At 43.9% G+C, this 24,596-nt stretch overlaps 2 protein-coding genes across 2 annotated transcripts in view; both read left to right on the top strand.

Annotated features, from left to right (window-relative positions):
• Window positions 1–3,224: 3,224 nt before the first annotated feature.
• On the top strand, window positions 3,225–17,399 carry LOC135743679 (uncharacterized). The gene is made up of 5 exons (XM_073813451.1): window positions 3,225–3,312; window positions 7,777–7,942; window positions 8,890–9,077; window positions 14,035–14,960; window positions 17,346–17,399. The coding sequence occupies exons 1-5, from the start codon at window positions 3,225–3,227 to the stop codon at window positions 17,397–17,399; spliced, it is 1,422 nt and encodes a 473-aa protein (XP_073669552.1).
• LOC141281573 (uncharacterized) overlaps window positions 17,396–24,596 on the top strand; it is a 34,920-nt gene continuing 27,719 nt past the window's right edge. Inside the window, exon 1 of the mRNA XM_073813448.1 lies at window positions 17,396–17,458. Within this exon, the coding sequence (XP_073669549.1) occupies window positions 17,396–17,458 (63 nt within the window). The remainder of the gene's footprint in view (window positions 17,459–24,596) is intronic.

Below are 24,596 nucleotides of genomic sequence, written 5' to 3'. Positions count from 1 at the left end.
CAACAACCACAACAGTTTTACCAACAACCACAACAGTTGCACCAACAACCACAACCCAAACACCAACAACCAAGACAGCTGCACCAACATCCACAGCGGCTGCACCAACAACAAGAACACAAGCACCAACAACCACAACAGTTGCACCAACAACCACGACGCTTGCACCAACAACCACAACAGTTGCACCAACAACCACGACAGTTGCAACAACAACTACGACAGGTGCACCAACAACTGCACCAACAACCACAACACAAGCAACAACAACCACAACAACTGCACCAACAACCACAACACAAGCAACAACAACCACAACAATTGCACCAACAACCACGACAGTTGCACCAACAACCACAACAGCTGCACCAACAACCACAACAGCTGCACCAACAATCACAAAAATTGCACCGACTACCACTACAACTCCACCAACTCTCACAACATCTGCACCAATAACCACAACAGCTGCACCAACAACCACAACAGCTGCACCAACAACCACAACAGTTGCACCAACTACCACGACAGCTGCACAAACATCCACAATGGCTGCACGAACAACCCAAACAGCTGCACCAACAACCACGACAGATGCACCAACAACCACGACAAATGGACCAACAACCACGACAGTTACGCCAACAACCACAACCCAAACACCAACAACCAAGACAACTGCACCAACATCCACAACTCCTGCACTAACAACAAGAACACAAGCACCAACAACCACAACAACTGCACCAACAACCACAACAGCTGCACAAACAACCACAACAGTTGCACCAACAACGACAACAGCTGCACCAACAACCTCGACAGATGCACCAACAACCAGGACAGCTGCACCAACAACCACGACAGTTGGAGCAACAACCACAACACAATCAACAACAACCAAGACAACTGCACCAACATCCACAACTCCTGCACTAACAACAAGAACAGTTGCAACAACAACTACGACAGGTGCACCAACAACCAGGACAGCTGCACCAACAACCACGACAGCTGCACCAACAACCACGACAGCAGCACCAACAACCACTACAGCTGCACCAACAACCACAACAGCTGCACCAACAACTACAATACAAGCCCCAACAACCACGACAGCTACACCAACAACAACTACAGCTGCACAAACAACCACAACACAAGCACCAACAACCACGACAGCTACACCAACAACTACAGCTGCACAAACATCCACGACAGCTGCACCAGCAACCACAACAGTTGCACCAACAACTACAACACAAGCCCCAACAACCAAAACACAAGCACCAACAACCACAACACAAGCACCAACAACCACAATTCAAGCAACCACAACAGCTGCACCAACGACCACAATTCAAGCAGCAACAACCATGACAGTTGCACAAACAACCACAACACAAGCACCAACATCCACGACAGTTGCACCAACAACACAAGCACCAAAATCCACATCTAATGCACCAACAACCATGACAGTTGCACCAACAACCCCAACTGCTGCACCAACAATCACAACAGTTGCACCAACAACCACAACAGTTGCACCAACATCCACGACAGCAGCATCAACAACCACGACAGCTGCACAAACTACCACGACAGCTGCACAAACTACCACGACAGCTGCACCAACAACCACAACACAAGGGCCAACAACCACAGCAGTTGCATCAACAACCACAACACAAGCACCAACAACCATAGCAGTTGCACCAACAACCACAACAGCTGCACCAACAACCACGACAGATGCACCAACATCCACAACACCTGCACCAACAACAACAACACAAGAACCAACAACCACAACAGTTGCACCAACAACCACAACCCAAACACCAACAACCAAGACAGCTGCACCAACATCCACAATGGCTGCACCAACAACAAGAACAGAAGCAATAACAACCACAACAGTTGCACCAACAACCACGACAGTAGCACCAACAACCACAACAGTTGCACCAACAACCACAACAGTTGCACCAACAACCACAACAGTTGCACCAACAACCACGACAGATGCACCAACAACCAGGACAGCTGCACCAACAACCACGACAGCTGCACCAACAACCACGACAGCAGCACCAACAACCACGACTGTTGCACCAACAACCACGACAGTTGCACCAACAACCACAACAGCTGCACCAACAACCACGATAATTGCACCAACTACCACTACAACTCCACCAACTACCACAACATTTGCACCAATAACCACAACAGCTGCACCAACAACCACGACAGTTGCAAAAACTACCACGACAGCTGCACAAACATCCACAATGGCTGCACCAACAACCACGACAGATGCACCAACAACCACAACAGTTGAACCAACTACCACAACAGCTGCACCAACAACCATGACATCTGCACCAACAACCACGACAGCACCACCAACAACCACAACAGCTGCACCAACAACCACAACAGCTGCACCAACAACCACGACAGCTCCACCAACAACCACAACAGATGCACCAACATCCACAACGGCTGCACCAACAACAACAACAGTTGCACCAACAACAACAACAGTTGCACCAACAACCATGACGGTTGCACCAACAACCACAACAGTTGCACCAACAACCACAACAGCTGCATTAACAACCACGACAGTAGCACCAACAACTACAATAGCTGCACCAACAACCACAACATCTGCACCAACATCCACAGCGGCTGCACCAACATCCACAGCGGCTGCACCAACAACCACAACCCAAACACCAACAACCAAGACACCTGCACCAACAGCAATAACACAAGCACCAACAACCACAGCAGTTGCACCAACAACCACGATGCTTGCATCAACAACCACAACGGTTGCACCAACAACAACGACAACTGCACCAACAAGCACAACAACTGCACCAAAAACCACAACACAAGCAACAACAACCACAACAGTTGCACCAACAACCACGACAGTTGCACCAACAACCACAACAGCTGCACCAACAACCACCACAACAACTGCATCAACAAGCACAACACAAGCAACAACAACCACAACAGTTGCACCAACAAGCACGACAGTTGCACCAACAACCACAACAGCTGCACCAACAATTACAACAATTGCACCAACTACCACTACAACTCCTCCAACTACCACAACATCTGCACCAATAACCACAACAGCTGCACCAACAACCACAACAGTTGCACCAACTACCACGACAGCTGCACAAACATCCACAATGGCTGTACCAACAACCACAACAGCTGCACCAACAACCACGACAGATGCACAAACAACCACGACAAATGGACCAACATCCACAACGGGTGCACCAACAAGCACAACACAAGCACCAACAACCACAACAGTTGCACCAACAACCACGACAGTTGCGCCAACAACAAAAACAACTGCACCAACATCCACAACGCCTGCCCCAACAACAAGAACACAAGCACCAAAAACCACAACAGTTGAACCAACAACCAGGATGGTTGCACCAACAACCACAACAATTGCACCAACAACCATGACAGTTGCAACAACAACCACGACAGCTGCACCAACAATCATGACAGTTGGACCAGCAACCACGACAGTTGCAACAACAACCACGACAGCTGCACCAACAATCATGACAGTTGGACCAACAACTACGACAATTGGACCAACAATCACAACAGTTGCACCAACAACCACAACAGTTGCACCAACAACCAAGACAACTGCACCAACATCCACAAGGCCTGCACCAACAACAAGAACACCACTACCAACAACCAAAACAGTTGCACCAACAACCAGGATAGTTGCACCAACAACCACAACAGTTGCAACAACAACCACGACAGCTGCACCAACAATCATGACAGTTGGACAAACAACCACGACAGTTGGACCAACATCCACAACACAAGCAACAACAACCACAACAGCTGCACCAACAACCACAACAACTGCACCAACAACCACAACAGCTGCACAAACAACCACAACAGTTGCACCAACAACCACAACAGCTGCACCAACAACCTCAACAGATGCACCAACAACCAGGACAGCTGCACCAACAACCACGACAGTTGGACCAACAACCACAACACAATCAACAACAACCACAACAGCTGCACAAACAACCACAACTGTTGCACAAACAACCACGACAGTTGCACCAACTACCATGACAGTTGCACCAACAACCACAAACCAAACACCAACAATCACGACAGCTCCACCAACAACCACAACAGTTGCACCAACAACCACAACAGCTGCACCTACAACCACAACAGTTGAACGAACTACCACATCAGTTGCACCAACAACCACAACAGTTGCACCAACTACCATGACAGTAGCACCAACAACCACAACCCAAACACCAACATTCACGACAGCTGCACCAACAACCACAACACAAGCACCAACAACCACGACAGATGCACCAACATCCACAACAGTTGCACCAACAACCACAACAGGTTCACCAACAACCACAACAGTTGCACCAACAACCACAACCCAAACACCAACAACCAAGACAGCTGCACCAACATCCACAGCGGCTGCACCAACAACAAGAACACAAGCACCAACAACCACAACAGTTGCACCAACAACCACGACGCTTGCACCAACAACCACAACAGTTGCACCAACAACCATGACAGTTGCAACAACAACTACGACAGGTGCACCAACAACTGCACCAACAACCACCACAGCTGCACCAACAACCACAACAGCTGCACCAACAACCACAACAGTTGCACTAACTACCACGACAGCTGCACAAACATCCACAATGGCTGCACGAACAACCACAACAGCTGCACCAACAACCACGACAGTTGTGCCAACAACCAAGACAACTGCACCAACATCCACAACGCCTGCACCATCAACAAGAACACAAGCACCAAAAACCAAAACAGTTGCACCAACAATCATGACAGTTGGACCAACAACCACGACAGATGCACCAACATCCACAACAGTTGCACCAACAACCACAACAGTTGCACCAACAACCACGACACTTGCACCAACAACCACAACAGTTGCAACAACAACTACGACAGGTGCACCAACAACCACAACAACTGCACCAACAACCACAACACAAGCAACAACAACCACAACAGTTGCAATAACAACCACGACAGTTGCACCAACAACCACATCAGCTGCACCAACAACCACGACAGTTGCACCAACAACCACAACCCAAACACCAACAACCAAGACAACTGCACCAAGATCCACAATGCCTACACCAACAACAAGAACACAAGCACCAACAACCACAACAGTTGCACCAACAACCAGGATGGTTGCACCAACAACCACAACAGTTGCACCAACAACCACGACAGTTGCAACAACAACCACGAAATCTGCACCAACAATCATGACAGTTGGACCAACTACCACGACAGCTGCACAAACATCCATAATGGCTGTACCAGCAACCACAACAGCTGCACCAACAACCACGACAGATGCACCAACAACCACAACAGTTGAACCAACTACCACGACAGCTGCACAAACATCCACAATGGCTGCACGAACAACCCAAACAGCTGCACCAACAACCACGACAGATGCACCAACAACCACGACAAATGGACCAACAACCACGACAGTTACGCCAACAACCACAACCCAAACACCAACAACCAAGACAACTGCACCAACATCCACAACTCCTGCACTAACAACAAGAACAGTTGCAACAACAACTACGACAGGTGCACCAACAACCACAACAACTGCACCAACAACCACAACACAAGCAACAACAACCACAACAGTTGCACCAACAACCACAACAGCTGCACCAACAACTACAACACAAGCCTTACCAACAACTACAGCTGCACCACCAACCACAACACAAGCGTCAACAACCACAACACAAGCAACAATAACCACGACAGCTGCACAAACAACCACGACAGCTGCATCAAGAACCACAACACAAGCACCAACAACCACGACAGATGCACCAACATCCACAACAGTTGCACCAACAACCACAACAGTTGCACCAACAACCACGACAGTTGCACCAACAACCACAACCCAAACACCAACAACCAAGACAGTTGCACCAACATCCACAACGGCTGCACCAACAACAAGAACACAAGCACCAACAACCACAACAGTTGCACCAACAACCACGACGCTTGCACCAACAACCACAACAGTTGCACCAACAACCACGACAGATGCAAAAACATTCACAACAGTTGCACCAACAACCACAACAGTTGCACCAACAACCACGACAGTTGCACCAACAACCACAACCCAAACACCAACAACCACGACAGATGCACCAACAACCACAACCCAAACACCAACAACCAAGACAGCTGCACCAACATCCACAATGGCTGCACCAACAACAAGAACACAAGCACCAACAACTAAAATAGTTGCACCAACAACCACGACGCTTGCACCAACAACCACAACAGTTGCACCAACAACCACAACAGTTGCAACAACAACTACGACAGGTGCACCAACAACCACAACAACTGCACCAACAACCACAACACAAGCAACAACAACCACAACAGTTGCAATAACAACCACGACAGTTGCACCAACAACCACAACAGCTGCACCAACAACCACGACAGTTGCACCAACAACCACAACCCAAACACCAACAACCAAGACAACTGCACCAACATCTACAATGCCTGCACCAACAACAAGAACACAAGCACCAACAACCACAACAGTTGCAACAACAACCACGAAATCTGCACCAACAACCACGACAGATGCACCAACAACCACAACAGTTGAACCAACTACCACGACAGCTGCACAAACATCCACAATGGCTGCACCAACAACCCAAACAGCTGCACCAACAACCACGACAGATGCACCAACAACCATGACAAATGGACCAACAACCACGACAGTTACGCCAACAACCACAACCCAAACACCAACAACCAAGACAACTGCACCAACATCCACAACTCCTGCACTAACAACAAGAACACAAGCACCAACAACCACAACAACTGCACCAACAACCACAACAGCTGCACAAACAACCACAACAGTTGCACCAACATCGACAACAGCTGCACCAACAACCTCGACAGATGCACCAACAACCAGGACAGCTGCACCAACAACCACGACAGTTGGAGCAACAACCACAACACAATCAACAACAACCACAACAGCTGCACAAACAACCACAACAGTTGCACCAACAACCACAACACAATCAACAACAACCACAACAGCTGCACAAACAACCACAACAGTTGCACCAACAACCACGACAGTTGCACCAACTACCATGACAGTTGCACCAACAACCACAAACCAAACACCAACAACCACGACAGCTCCACCAACAACCACAACAGTTGCACCAACAACCACAACAGCTGTACCTACAACCACAACAGTTGAACCAACTACCACGACAGTTGGACCAACAACCACAACAGTTGCACCAACTACCATGACAGTTGCACCAACAACCACAACCCAAACACCAACATCCACGACAGCTGCACTAACAACCACAACACAAGCACCAATAACCACAACAGATGCACCAACATCCACAACAGTTGCACCAACAACCACAACAGTTGCACCAACAACCACGACAGTTGCACCAACAACCACAACCCAAAAACCAACAACAAAGACAGCTGCACCAACATCCACAACGGCTGCACCAACAACAAGAACACAAGCACCAACAACCACGACAGTTGCACCAACAACCACAACAGCTGCACCAACAACCAAAACAACTGCACCAACAAGCACAACACAAGCAACAACAACCACAACAGTTGCAACACCAAGCACGACATCTGCACCAACAACCACAACAGCTGCACCAACAATCACAACAATTGCACCAACTACCACTACAACTCCACCAACTACCACAACGTCTGCACCAATAACCACAACAGCTGCACCAACAACCACAACAGTTGCACCAACTACCACAACAGCTGCACAAACATCCACAATGGCTGTACCAACAACCACAACAGTTACAACAACAACCACGAAATCTGCACCAACAATCATGACAGTTGGACAAACTACCACGACAGCTGCACAAACATCCATAATGGCTGTACCAACAAACACAACAGCTGCACCAACAACCACGACAGATGCACCAACAACCACAACAGTTGAACCAACTACCACAACCCAAACACCAACAACCAAGACAACTGCACCAACAACCACGACAGTTACGCCAACAACCACAACCCAAACACCAACAACCAAGACAACTGCACCAACATCCACAACTCCTGCACTAACAACAAGAACACAAGCACCAAAAACCACAACAGTTGAACCAACAACCAGGATGGTTGCACCAACAACCACAACAGTTGCACCAACAACCACAACAGTTGCACCAACAACCATTACAATTGCAACAACAACCACGACAGTTGCACCAACAATCATGACAGTTGGACCAGCAACCACGACAGTTGGACCAACAACCACAACACAAGCAACAACAACCACAATAGTTGCATCAACAACCACTATGGTTGCACCAACAACCACAACAGCTGCATTAACAACCACGACAGTAGCTCCAACAACTAAAACAGCTGCACCAACAACCACAACATCTGCACCAACATCCACAGCGGCTGCACCAACAACCATGACAGTTGCACCAACAACCACAACCCAAACACCAACAACCAAGACAACTGCACCAACAACCACGACAGTTACGCCAACAACCACAACCCAAACACCAACAACCAAGACAACTGCACCAACATCCACAATGCCTGCACCAACAACAAGAACACAAGCACCAACAACCACAACAGTTGCACCAACAACCACTACAGCTGCACCAACAACCACGACAATTGCACCAACTACCACTACAACTCCACCAACTACAACAACATCTGCACCAATAACCACAACAGCTGCACCAACAACCACGGCAGTTGCACCAACTGCCACGACAGCTGCACAAACATCCACAATGGCTGCACCAACAACCACAACAGCTGCACCAACAACCACAACAGTTGAACCAACTACCACGACAGCTGCACCAACATCCACAACGGCTGCACCAACAACAACAACACAAGCACCAACAACAACAACACAAGCACCAACAACCACAACAGTTGCACCAACATCCACGACAGTTGCACCAACAACCACAACCCAAACAGCAACAACCAAGACAACTGCACCAACATCCACAACGGCTGCACCAACAACAACAACACAAGCACCAAGAACCACAACAGCTGCACCAACAACCACGACAGTTGCATCAACAACCACAGCAGTTGCACAAACAACCACAACAGCTGCAACAACAACCACGAAATCTGCACCAACAACCATGACAGATGCACCAACAACCACAACAATTGAACCAACTACCACAACAGTTGAACCAACAACCACAACAGGTGCACCAACAACCACGACAGTTGCACCAACTACCACGACAGTTGCATCAACAACCACAACAGTTGCACCAACAACCATGACAGTTGCACCAACAACCACGACAGTTGCACCAACAACCACGACAGTTGCACCAACTACCATGAAAGTTGCACCAACAACCACAACACCTGCACCATCAACCACAACAGTTGCACCAACAACCACAACAGCTGCACCAACAACCACAACAGTTGCACCAACTACCATGAAATTTGCACCAACAACCACAACACCTGCACCAACAACCACAACAGTTGCACCAACAACCACAACAGTTGCACCAACAACCACGACAGTTGCACCAACTACCATGAAAGTTGCCCCAACAACCACAACACCTTCACCAACAACCACAATAGTTGCACCAACAACCACAACAGCTGCATTAACAACCACAACAGTTGCACCAACAACCACAAAAGCTGCATTAACAACCACAACAGCTGCACCAACAACCACGACAGTTGCACCAACAACCACGACAGTTGCACCAACAACCACGACAGTTGCACCAACAACCACGACAGTTGCACCAATTACCACGACAGTTACACCAACTACCATGAAAGTTGCACCAACAACCACAACACCTGCACCATCAACCACAACAGTTGCACCAACAACCACAACAGCTGCACCAACAACCACGACAGTTGCACCAACTACCATGAAATTTGCACCAACAACCACAACACCTGCACCAACAACCACAACAGTTGCACCAACAACCACAACAGTTGCACCAACAACCACGACAGTTGCACCAACTACCATGAAAGTTGCCCCAACAACCACAACACCTTCACCAACAACCACAACAGTTGCACCAACAACCACAATAGCTGCGCCAACAACCACAACAAAAGCACCAACAACCACAACACAAGCACCAACAACCACGACAGCTGCACCAACATCCACAACGGCTGCAACAACAACACAAGCACCAATAACCATAACATCTGCACCAACAACCACGACAGATGCACCAACAACCACAACAGTTGAACCAACAACCACAACAGCTGCACCAACAACCACGACAGTTGCACCAACTACCACTACAACTGTACCAACAACCACAATAGTTGCACCAACAACCACAACCCAAACAGCAACAACCAAGACAACTGCACCAACATCCACAACGGCTGCACCAACAACACAAGCACCAACAACCACAATAGTTGCATCAACAACCACAACGGTTGCATCAACAAGCACAACGGCTGCACCAACAACCACAACAGCTCCACAAACAACCACGACAGTTGCAACAACATCCACGACAGTTGCACCAACAACCACAACAGCTGCACCAACAACCACGACAGTTGCACCAACTACCACGGCAGCTGCACAAAAATCCACAATGGCTGCACCAACAACCACGACATCTGCACCAATAACCACGACAGTAGCACCAACAACCACAACAGTTGCACCAACAACCATGAAAGTTGGACCAACAACCAGGACAGTTGGACCAACAACCACAACACAAGCAACAATAACCACAACAGCTGCACCAACAACCACAACAACTGCACAAACAACCACAACAGTTGCACCAACAACCACAACCCAAACACCAACAACCATGACAGCTCTACCAATAACCACAACAGCTGCACCAACAACCACAACATCTGCACCAACATCCACAACGGCTGCACCAACAACCACAACAGCTGCACCAACAACCACAACAGCTGCACCAACAACCACTACAGCTGCACCAACAACCACTACAGCTGCACCAACAACCACAACAGTTGCACCAACAACCACAACACAAGCATCAACAACCACAACACAAGCACCAACAACCACGACAGCTGCACCAACAACCACAACAGCTGAACCAACAACCACTACAGCTGAACCAACAACCACTACAGCTGCACCAACCACCACAACACAAGCACCAACAACCACAACAGCTGAACCAACAACCACTACAGCTGAACCAACAACCACGACAGGTGCACCAACAACCACTACAGTTGCACCAACAACCACAACAAAAGCACCAACAACCACAACAGCTGCACCAACAACCACAACACAAGCACCAACAACCCCTACAGTTGCACTAACAATGACAACACAAACACCAACAACCACAACAACTGGACCAACAACCACAACAGCTGCAACAACAACCACGACAGCTGCACCAACAACCATGACAGTAGCACCAACAACCACAACAGCTCCACCAACAACCACAACATCTGCACCAACAACCACTACAGTTTCACCAACTACCAAAACAGATGCACCGACAACCACAACAGATGAACCAACAACCACGAAAGATGCAACAACAACACAAGCACCAACAGCCACGACAGTTGAACCAACAACCACAACAGTTGCACAAACAACCACAACAGTTGCACCAACAACCACAACCCAAACACCAACAACCACGACAGCTCCACCAATAACCACAACAGTTGCATCAACAACCACAACAGTTGCACAAACAACCACAACAGCTAAAACAAAAACAACCACGAAAACTGCACCAACAACCATGACAGATGCACCAACAACCACAACAGTTGAACCAACTACCACAACAGTTGAACCAACAACCAGAAAAGCTGCACTAACAACCACAACAGTTGCACCAACAACCACGACAGTTGCACCAACTACCATGAAAGTTGCACCAACAACCACAACACCTGAACCAACAACCACAACAGTTGCACCAACAACCACAACAGCTGCATTAACAACCACAACAGCTGCACAAACAACCACGACAGTTGCACCAACTACCATGACAGTTGCACCAACATCCACAACACAAGCCCCAAAAACCACAACAGCTACAGAAACAACCACTACAGCTGCACCAACAACCACAACCCAAGCCCCAACAACCACAATAGCTGCGCCAACAACCACAACAAAAGCACCAACATCCACAACGGCTGCACCAACAACAACAACACAAGCACCAACAACCACAACATCTGCACCAACAACCACGACAGATGCACCAACAACCACAACAGTTGAACCAACAACCACAACAGCTGCACCAACAACCACGACAGTTGCACCAACTACCACTACAACTGCTCCAACAACCACGACAGATGCACCAACAACCACAACAGCTGCACCAACAAAGACAACAGTTGCACCAAAAACGACAACAGTTGCACCAAAAACCACAACCCAAACACCAACAACCACGACAGCTCCACCAACAACCACAACAGTTGCACCAACAACCATGACAGCTGCACCAACAACCACGACAGCTGCACCAACAACCACAACAGTTGCACCAACAAACACGACAGCTGCACCAACAACCACAACAGCTGCACCAACAACCACGACAGATGCCCCAACAACCACGACAGCTGCACCAACAACCACGACAGCTGCACCATCAACCACGACAGCTGCACCAACATCCAAAACGCCTGCACCGACAACAACAACACAAGCACTAACAACAACGACAGTTGGACCAACAACCACAACACAAGCACCAACAACCAAGACAACTGCACCAACAACCACAACAGCTGTACCATCAACCACAACTATTGCACCAACAACCAAAACAAAAGGACCAACATCTACAACAAAAGTCCCAACAACCACGACAGCTAAACCAACAACCATTATAGCTGCAAAAACAACCACAACACAAGCACCACCTTCCACAACACAAACAGCAACAACCACAACAGCTGCGCCAACAACCACAACAGCTGCACCAACTACCACTAAAACTGCACAAACAACCAAGACAGATGCACCAATTACCACAACAGTTGAACCAACAACCACAACAGCTGCACCAACAACCACAACAGTTGCACCAACTACCATTACAACTGCACCAAAACCCACAATAGTTGCACCAACAACCACGACACTTGAACCATCAACTACAACAGCTGTACCAACAACCATGACAGCTGCACCAACAACCACAACAGTTGCATCAACTAACACAACAGCTGCACTTACAACCACAACACAAGAACCAACAACCACGGCAGCTGCACCAATTACCACTACAACTGCACCAACAAACACGACAGATACACCAACTACCACAACAGTTGAACCAACAACCACAACAGCTGCACCAACAACCACAACAATTGCACCAACTACCACTACAACTGCACCAACTACCATGACATCTGCACCAATAACCACAACAGCTGCACCAACAACCACAACAGTTGAACCAACAACCACAACAGCTGTACCAACAACCATGACAGCTGCACCAACAACCACAACAGTTGCATCAACTAACACAACAGCTGCACTTACAACCACAACACAAAAACCAACAACCACGGCAGCTGCACCAACAACCACAACAGCTGCACCAACAACCACAAAAGTTGCACCCACAACAGCTGCACCAACCACCACAACGGCTGCACCAACAACCACGACAGCTGCACCAACAACCACGACAGCTGCACCAACAACCACGACAGTTGCACCGACAACCACAACAGCTGCACCAACAACCACAACATCTACAGAAACAACCACTACAGCTGCACCAACAACCACAACAAAAGCACCAACAACCACAACCCAAGCCCCAACAACCACAATAGCTGCGCCAACAACCACAACACAAGCACCAACAACCACAACACAAGCACTAACAACCACAACACAAGCACCAACAACCACAACACAAGCACCAAAAACCACAACAGCTGCACCAAAAACCACGACAGCTGCACCAACATCCACAACGACTGCACCAACAACAACAACACAAGCACCAACAACCACAACAGTTGCACCACAAACCACGACAGTTGCACCAACAACCACGACATCTGCATCAACAACCACAACAGCTGCACCAACAACCACAACAGCTGCACCAACAACCATGACAGTTGCACCAACAACCACAACAGCTGCACCAACAACCATGACATTTGAACCACCAACCACAACACACGGACCAACAACCACGACAGTTGCACCAACAACCATGACAGTTGCACCAACAACCACAACCCAAACACCAACAACCAAGACATCTGCACCAACAACCACAACAGTTGTACCAACAACCACAACACAAGCACCAACAACCACAACACAAGCACCAACAACCACAACACAAGCACCAACAACCACAACAGCTGCACCGAAAACTATGACAGCTGCACCAACATCCACAACAGTTGCACCAACAACCACGACAGTTGCACCAACAACCACAACCCAAACACCAACAACCAAGACAGTTGCACCAACAACCACAACAGTTGCACCAACAACCACGACAGCTTCACCAACAACCACAACAGCTGCACCAACAACCATGACAGTTGCACCAACAACCACAACAGCTGCACCAACAACCATGACATTTGAACCACCAACCACAACACACGGACCAACAACCATTACAGCTGCATCAACAACCATGACAGCTGCACCAAAAAACACAACACAAGCATCAACAACCACAACACAAGCACCAACAACCACAACAGTTGCACCAAGAACCACGACAGTTGCAACAACCACCACAACCCAAACACCAACAACCATGACAGCTTCACCAATAACCCCAACAGCTGCAACAACAACACAAGCACCAACAACCACAACAGTTGCAACAACAACCACGACAGTTGCACCAACAACCACAATAGTTGCACCAACAACCACAAAACTTGCACCAACAACGACAACAGCTGCATTAACAACCACAACAGCTGCACAAACAACCATGACAGTTGCACCAACATCCACGACACTTGAACCATCAACCACAACAGCTGTACCAACAACCATGACAGCTGCACCAACAACCACAACAGTTGCATCAACTAACACAACAGCTGCACCAACAACCACAACAGCTGCACCAACAACCAAAACAGCTGCACCAACAACCACGGCAGCTGCACCAACAACCACAACAGCTGCACCAACAACCACAACAGTAGCACCCACAACAGCTGCACCAACAAGCACAACAGCTGCACCAACAACCACAACAGCTGGACCAACAACTTCAACAGCTGCACCAACCACCACAACGGTTGCACCAACAACCACGACAGCTGGACCAACAACCTCAACAGCTGCACCAACCACCACAACGGCTGCACCAACAACCACGACAGCTGCACCAACAACCACGAGAGTTGAACCGACAACCACAACAGCTGCACCAACAACCACAACACAAGCCCCAACAACCACAACATCTACAGAAACAACCACTACAGCTGCACCAACAACCACAACAAAAGCATCAACAACCACAACCCAAGCCCCAACCACCATAATAGCTGCGCCAACAACCACAACAAAAGCACCAACAACCACAACACAAGCACCAACAACCACAACACAAGCACCAACAACCACAACACAAGCATCAAGAACCACAACACAAGCACCAACAACCACAACAAAAGCATCAACAACCACAACACAAGCACCAACAACCACAACACAAGCACCAACAACCACATCACAAGCACCAACAACCACAACAAAACCATACACAGTCCGTATCAAAATGATAACACAAGAAACTTTTATCTCAGAACTGGCAGACCGATCTTCTGATGCTTATAAAAGTCGGGAAAAAAACATGATAATTGAGGTACAGTGCTACACCAACACTTAAAACAGTTTTAAAGAAGAAACTCAATACAAAATAATATAAAATACATTAAACAGAAGAGCAACTAGAACTTGAATGTGCACTATAATTTAGACATTGTTACTATTAAAACTTTTTGTTTTATGGCCAGGGGCCTCATTTATAGAGCCTGCGTATGCACAGATTTGATCGTAAAGTGTGCCGAAAATCCACGGCAACGTCCATATTTATAAAAACCGTCTTTGACGTGGAAAAGTGCTTAGCGCCACGTCAGGGTCTGAGCAGACGTACGCACTGTTGCTTGTCTGATTGCTGTAGGTTTTTGGAAATATAAGCCATTCTTGCTGTTTGAAATTGGGTTTAAACATTGACAAGCACTTTTTATATGTCTGACATTAATTACGCATCGTTTAAAGGCGGAGATCTGAAACTGCTCGGATGCGCGCACAAGTTCAAGTTAATTTCTGATTTATGGAGTTGAAAGGGGTACGCGCGTTTTCTGCGCGTACGTTTGGTTTATGAATCACACGTACGCATTTTTGTTAAATGATCGTAAGATAAAATTTATTATGGTTTTTACGCAGCATTTTATAAATGAGGCCCCTGGTTTTACAAACAATGTTTAGCCAAAGCCATGACTAGGTCTTAGTTAAATTAAAGCATTTAAACATCTTTTATAAACCTGCCTTAGATAAAAATGTTACTGGTGTGTATCTTGAGACAAATCAAAGAAACTGGCATATTTTAAGATCTGTAATTTAAAGTTATTTTCAGATAAGATAGCTCCAACATGTGTCTTAGTCTAGGACTACACTTAAACCTTGTCTGTGAAACCGGAGTTATAACACAAAAAAATCTGTCAGTTCATTTTTCAGTAATTGAGTTCATTATGAAGTGTTTCTGTGTTACAGTCCGCAGTTGAAACTTAATGTGCTTTTTCTACAGTTTGAGGCAGTCTTGAGGAGTAAATTTATATATTTCCTTAGACTGATAATTATACGGTTCACGTAAGTGTTTTATTTTTAAACAACAATATTTATGTGTAATTCAAAGTTGTTTCTTTATGTAAATATCATTTGTGCATTAGAGTAAAGCGTTTTTCACTGCAAATAACAGGATTCATCACACAGTTAATTGAAAAACATGAGCCCATTAGTCTTCTCTTTCTTGTTGTAGGAAAGGATCAATCGTTACAGAGATGGATGCATCATTCTCCTCCCTACCCAATGATACTGCAGTTGAAGATGTACTCTATAGTGCTAATACAAGCTATGATGTTATCAGTGTGGGTAAGTTTCACTCATACACAATTAAAGCAAAGTCATGTTAAAGATTTTCTCTATCACTAATTATAATCTTTTTGTAAACCTGTCCGAAAGTTGTGCAGTTAACATTATTTTGACTAAGGAAAGCAGACAAAACAGATTCTGGTGAAGCATTACTTATAAAGATCAATCACGTTTTGAATCTAAGTTTATTCTTTAATCTTGTTATTTAAAAATAAAAGAAGAAAATATGTTTAGAAACACAATTGAAAAGCCTTTGAGGAGAGCGTACGATGAGAACAACATAAAAGAAAAACAGAGGAGAAATATCAAGATGATAAACAAGAAGATAATAGACTAATAAAACTTAAACAGTCTTCAGGATTACTTGGAAATGAAATGCAGGTGTGTTTGATTAGAGTTGAAAATAAACTGTGCAGGACAGTGGCCCTCCAGGACCCATGGTTCAAAATGATTCAAGCCCTTCTTAGAAATGACACATTAAAATTGTGTTCAATAAATGTAAAATACCTTATTAAGAGCAATAAGTATATATATTTAATTAGTATAACAAAAAAAATATGTACAATAATTTATTGATTTTTTTTAATTGCGTTAACACAATTAGTTTGTGTTTGGGTTCTGGAAAAAGAATTTCCCAGCATGCTTTGCATGCAACTGCTTTTGGAGAGTAATTTTTTTAAATAAGTGTTATTTTATGCATTTTTAGGTAAAGAGAAAGACTTAATAGTGTTAAATGTCCGTTTATCTTATTGATTTAGAAGCGTTTGTGTTATATTTTTTTCAAATTGTTTGGTTACCATCGTGCAGAAGAGTGGCGCTTGTGGTTAGGTTGTGGATGTGACATATTTCTCTCAATAAGCATTAACAGTGTTTATGCCTGTTTGGAGATCAGTCTCTTCTCACATGCTCATCCAAAGTATCATATGTTATTATTATTAGCATGCTAACATGTGCTTATGCTAATTAGTGTGATATAAAAACGTTATATATAAAATAACAGAATTGAGTTCTTCAGACTACACTACATTGAGTTATTCAAACTACGCTAAATTGAGTTATTCAAACTACACTAAATTGAGTTGAGGCAACTAATTGAGTATTGCCATTTACTTTAAATTGAGTTGGACCAACTCAATATATTTTTATTGTGAAAAGCAGTTTTTTATTAGGGGTACACATTCATATTGGATGGAAATCCTGCCCACAATTTTATTGAGTTAATCTAATGAATTATTTTTTGAGTGTACCCCAGATATAAAGCAACATGAAAAGAAAGAAAAAATAGATACAATGTGAAAAGTAACAAAGTAAGGGTTGATCCACAAGAGGAGAGAGAGGCGAGAAAGAGGCAAATGGGGGGAAACGAAAAGGGAAATTTAAAGTCCGTATGAAGTCATTTCAGAAAATCGTTTTAACACATTATAAAATATTAGAAATGTATTGCTGAAACATGTCACAAAGATGGTGAACTATGTAGCACTGAATTGTGGAGTTACACCGTTAAACAGTTTGTTCACATTTCTGTGTTGAGGATTATTTGGGCGGGGCTAAAACAGAACCTCAATGGCGCACTGAGTCACTGAGCATGGTGAATCTGTGTTTAACACTCTGGGGTTGACTGCGGCGCGGGTGCCGCAAACTCTTTATTTTTCAATCACTTCGCAAAGAGACTTCGATTACTCTGCTGATTTTTGACATATAGATATGATTAATACATCATTTAAAACGTTGAAGTGTCTAGTTTTTTTCTGTCCACTCCCAATAAAAACAGAATGTTGTGCTTTTCGCAAAATTAAGAAAATAAACATGATGCGCGTTTTGTTCTCTCTCCCCCAGTGAAGTCCTTTCAGAAACGCGTCAGAAAAATAAACTGTAACTTAACGAATATTTGTCATAGAAACAAAAGATACATGTCTACATAATGCTTGGAATGTCTGCTTTTAAATGATGTAAGTGAGAATGAAAACAGACATTGTAATTCGGTGTAAACTGTATGAGAAGGAGGAGAGGTACCGTCTTTCTCCTGTTACCTGCACTGCAAAAGATGATGTGTTAATTTTTTACACATTGTGTATGTCATGCCATTTAAGGGGTTATCCCCTTAAATGGCATGACACACACAATGTGTAAAAAATAAACACATAATTTTTTGCAGTGTGTTTATCTGTAATGAGATGAGATCGCCACATCCCGTGCCATTGAAGTGAACGAGCAGAGAAATCCGTGTGCATAACTCGTGCCTCCTGCAGTCAATGGATACACAATCCAGTCTCTCCATTTTATGTTGTTTCATCCGAGTGCACCAAACATGACATCTAAATCCTTATTTACTTGCGTATATGTGTCTCCAGATGCGAGTGTTTTCTTTGTCCTTCCGTCAAACAGTTCACGCAACTGGAACGCACATACACAAACACACGAGTCAGGAAATTAGACGCGCTTTTTGGTATTCTTATAAAATACGAGATTGCAAACAGTACAATCCTTATTTAGTTGCGTCTAAGCGTATATCTCCGCACAGCAAGTTTATTAAACACAGGATCACTCGCGTGTGCACACAATGTACTGCTTTCATGATCAACACATGAGGGAGTAATGGCGGCGGCTGTAAACAAACATTGATAAGTTTATCACACGTGTCCCTTGTTGTGTTTCTACTATAATGATTACAAAATCACAAGTAAGAGTCCATACAACGATAGGCAGTTCTTTTTTTGAGCTTTTTACTGCAAAAAAGAAAACCTCACGCTGGCCTAGGGTTGTGCGGATGGACGATAACATCGTCCATCAAGAAGGTTGACTGACATCATGATGGAGAGACACCATCGTGATGCCACGCCCCCACCCCCTCCGCTGCGAGGCGACATAGACAAACTCTCTTTCATAGACTGTAGTTAACCTAAAATCTTTGAGGGAATTGCTCTATAAATTAAATTGAAATTATAACTAATGCATATATGCTATTTTAAATACTGTAGTCTATGCCTGAGACGTGACGTGTGTTAGTCTGTGAAAAATCCTGTCTGGCATTTGGTCTTGACATTTCTAGAATCTTGTCTTTTTACATGTTGTACATTTAACTTAAAATATTTAATTTTTTACAAGAAAACAGCCCATATTAATAATTTATTAGAAGCCTATTGTAGTGTCTCGGGAGATCTTGCATATTGTTACATAGGTCTGCGGCTATACTGCACTGAAGCGGCAGTTTAAGATATAAACCCAGAATTCAGCGAACGCCAAGAACAAGAAAACGGGAACAACACTCCTACCAAAACGCGGGATTAACATACACAGACCATGCTTAAATTTTGATGTCCAGAAATACCAACTTGTTCACTTAGTTTAGTTTTAATAAGCTGCGGATTGAAGTGCTGTTTGCTCCCCGCGGGGTGAAGACCCGCTCTGACGGAGTACTTGTGGCACATATGCACAGATATTTACGTGCAACCTATTGGAAAGGGCGGAGGAGTCGCTGGGTTAGTAAAATAAAAAATTATAGTTTTAAATAGAAAAAAAAATATTTATGTAAACATATTAAAAAGTGCTTAAAAGTGCACAACTCTTCTTGAGTGGAATAAAGCAACTTTTCCCCCTTATGTGCAACCTATAGGAAAGAGTCATTAGTTGGGTTAGTACAAAAATTAAATTATAGCTTTTAAGTACAAAATAGTATTTATGTTAAAATATATATTAAAATAAAAAGTGCACAACTCTTCTTAAGTGGAAGTAATAAAGTTAAATAATGAATAATAATTATATAATAACGAAAAATTAAAATAGCCCCCTCCCCTGCCTAAAGATATCATCGTCCATTGCGATGGTTTAACGTAACCATCATCCACTTCCAATTTAGGGGACATCGCCCAACCCTACGCTGGCCCACCAAACATTAACCGTGTGTTCATTTTTACGTTGGCCAAACAGTACCTTCACCATGATTACTATGGTTTTTAAAGCTATACTTAGAAAATAGAAAATAGTTCAATAGATAATAGATATATATATAATGTATGTGTGTGTGTGTGTGTGTGTGTGTGTGTGTGTGTACCTGGTAATTATCACGTTGTGGGGACCAATTGTCCCCACAAAGATAGAAATACCACTGTTTTTGTGACCTTGTGGGGACATTTTGATGTCCCCATGAGGAAACAAGCTTATAAATCTAACAAAATGATGTTTATTGAAAATGTGAAGTAGCAGAATGGTTTCTGTGATGGTTGGGGTTAGGGAATGGGGTAGGTAAGGGGAATAGAATATACAGTTTGTACAGTATAAAATGCATTACGTCTATGGAATGTCCCCACAAAACATGGAAACCAGAGTGTGTGTGTGTGTGTGTGTGTGTGTGTGTGTGCGTGTGTGCGTGCGTGCGTGCGTGTGTGTGTAAAGAAAAGTAATATATATATATATATATATTTTTTATGTTTTATGAATAACAGATATCATATCACCAACTCCAACTCCTACATCAATTACAAGCCAAGATACGACAACTAACTCTGGTAAGTCTCACTCATACACCACCAAAGCCATACTCAAGTCATTCTTTTAAACAATGTGTGACAACTATACATTTAGCATCACTAAGAATGAAGAAATTAACATCATAGTATCGTCTAGTTGCTGTCTTGTGCATTTTAAAGATACAATATTTATTTCAAAGTTACCAGAATTAAATCATCTGCTTACTGTAGTTAAATGAAGCCTGCTTCTTATACATATACGGTCTTTACTGGTAAATTATTGTTATGTGATCATGTGTGAACAGGACCTTTTAAAAAATACTGGTAAATCAGTCCTGGTAATGTGTGAAGTTGTAACATTACTTGTAAATTACCAGTATGATGATGTCAACAGTGAAGATGTTTATCCCTGCTGTATTTATGATAAGGTGTGTTTGATGCACTCTTAGAACAGATGTGTTAAAAACATGACATTAGTGTTGATTCTGGGACAACACACTAAATGCATTGTCACAGAATCCACCCATTTCTGTGTTATTATTTAAACAACACATTTTGTGTTACTTTTTTAAGTTATATTTTTTGGCCAGTTTTTGCTTTTGTTTAACAGTGAGTTTTTTAGGAGAGGACAGGAAATTACATGGAGGAGAGAGCAGTATGGGATCGGAAAGCACACTGTTGACTTCTATAGTATTTGCATGTCCTACTATGGAAGTCAATGGGTGCTGTCAACTATGTGCTTACCGTCATTTCTTCATTTGTGATCAGCAGAACAAAGAAATTCATACAGGTTTAGACCAAATATTGACAGGTTTTTCATTACCTCTTGAACTTTCAATTTAAAGCACTGTGAAGATTGGTTGTTGTATGAAATTAAAGTACCACAAAAATGATTCAAAAGCATACAGAGTTGTCGGTTACACATTAGTACAGTATGGGGAATACTTATTGATTATTAACTATGACTTTTGCCTCAGTAAACTCCCAATTTACTGCTAATTAAAATTAAACATGGCATTAATATGTCCTTTATAAGCACTAATAAACAGCCAATATGTAAGCTAAAAAGAAACTACTTAAAAGTGAGAATTGGTCCCAAAAGTGTTACCGAGTTGTCTGTTCTCTCATTGCATCTGGTGGTGCTTTTGACATCATAGACCGATCAAACTCCGCAGTTTAAAGTCAAACTAGTCTACAGCGAAAGGCAGCATCTCTTCTTAAAAGTTGTTTAAACTGTTTACCATCTATTCGTTTATAAAAACATCACTGTTGTTTTAGACATAGGTAGGCTATAGCACCTCTGCTGTATTTTTTCTGTACCGTTTAGTTTAAAGTCTAAAATGATGTTGTTGGGTTAAGAGCAGCAGCGCAAGTGTCACAGAAATGAGAACAGCAAAAATACGAGCTGTTTATGTTTAGATATAAATTCATAATCCGCTATTTTAATAGCACAACAACGGCATCATCTTCCTGCAGTCTAGAGAAACTTTAGTTTCGTGATACAAAATAAAACTTTGCAATAAAATATTGAATCAAAGACAACTGTCTTTATTGGCAACTGTTTTAGAACATCACATGCATTGGCTGTGTCCTAGCTGCCTCGATCCAGGGCGGTCAATATATGATTCCTGCTTGCTCTGATCTTTCTTGACGAATGAAGGGTGGTGCTCTTACTCCATTAACCGGACTCGTCACACTGGAGCTTGCCCTTAGCTCTTGTAAACCGTCCTATAAAAAGTTAACTGATGACTGAGGCAGAACAGATGAGATCAGTCAAGGCCTTGCATGAAAAACTAGATGTTTGAGGCATGAGAACAAACTCAATTGTTTGAGCCTCACACTAACTCTGTGAGATTTGGCAGCATACTAATGCCAAACAGTTTAACCCTCTGGGGTCCGACCCTTTTGGGACACTGTCAGAGGTTGTGAAATGCTCTTACATTTGGTATTTTTTCAGTTGCTTTAAAACATATTAATGGCAAGTGTCTCATAACACTGAGTTCAGCACAAATTGGGCTAAAATATTATATGAGCTACATGTATGTACATGTTTGTATTTTTGAGGGTAACACTTTACAATAACAGTACATGAATAATCATGTACTAATACATAAATTAATAATCAGTTTAATATGAACAAATGATGAGTTAAGCTATTTACTAATCAATAACTAACCGTAACTATGTCATGAGTCATATGAATTCATGCATGAATTACACCCACCTTAACTACACATTAATACATGTTTGTTAGTTAATGCATTAATTAACACTTTGCGTACTCCATATCAAACAAGCTCTCTAGAAGAACGAAAATTACTTTTGTTAATGCAAAATGTTTAGGTTTGTAATGCAAAACTGTTTATATATTTGCTCCTGCAGCTGAGCTAAAAACATTGAATGGCACTGGATTTCTTGCAACATTTACAGTTAACCTTAATCATTAAATGTGCAATTATGGATTAATAATTAAAATTAGTTCCACTGCTGCTATTAAGAGTGACGGACGCTATTCTTTCTAAATTTAAATCAGTGTTAGCCTACAGACGATGGTTATTGTGTGAACTGGCTCGTCTTAATATCAAAATGCACATACAGTATTTGTTTTGTTCTTCTTTTAAGCCATTATTACCCCTTCCAAATGTCTGACTAATTTTCACATTTGCTCCTCT

The sequence above is a fragment of the Paramisgurnus dabryanus genome, chromosome 2 (genome assembly GCF_030506205.2).
Source record: "Paramisgurnus dabryanus chromosome 2, PD_genome_1.1, whole genome shotgun sequence".
Lineage (NCBI taxonomy): Eukaryota > Metazoa > Chordata > Actinopteri > Cypriniformes > Cobitidae > Paramisgurnus > Paramisgurnus dabryanus.
Note: the sequence above shows the minus strand (reverse complement) of the source record. Positions and strands in the feature narration are given on the sequence as shown.

Excerpts from the sequence above, each read along its gene's own strand:
- LOC135743679 (XM_073813451.1), top strand. The coding sequence starts at position 3,225 with ATGGCTGTACCAACAACCACAACAGCTGCACCAACAACCACGACAGAT. Across the intron at positions 3,313-7,776 it reads TGGACCAACATCCACAACGG|CTGCACCAACAACCAAAACA; the intron begins GTGCACCAACAA and ends CAACCACAACAG. Across the intron at positions 14,961-17,345 it reads GACCAACAACCATTACAGCT|GAAAGGATCAATCGTTACAG; the intron begins GCATCAACAACC and ends TTCTTGTTGTAG.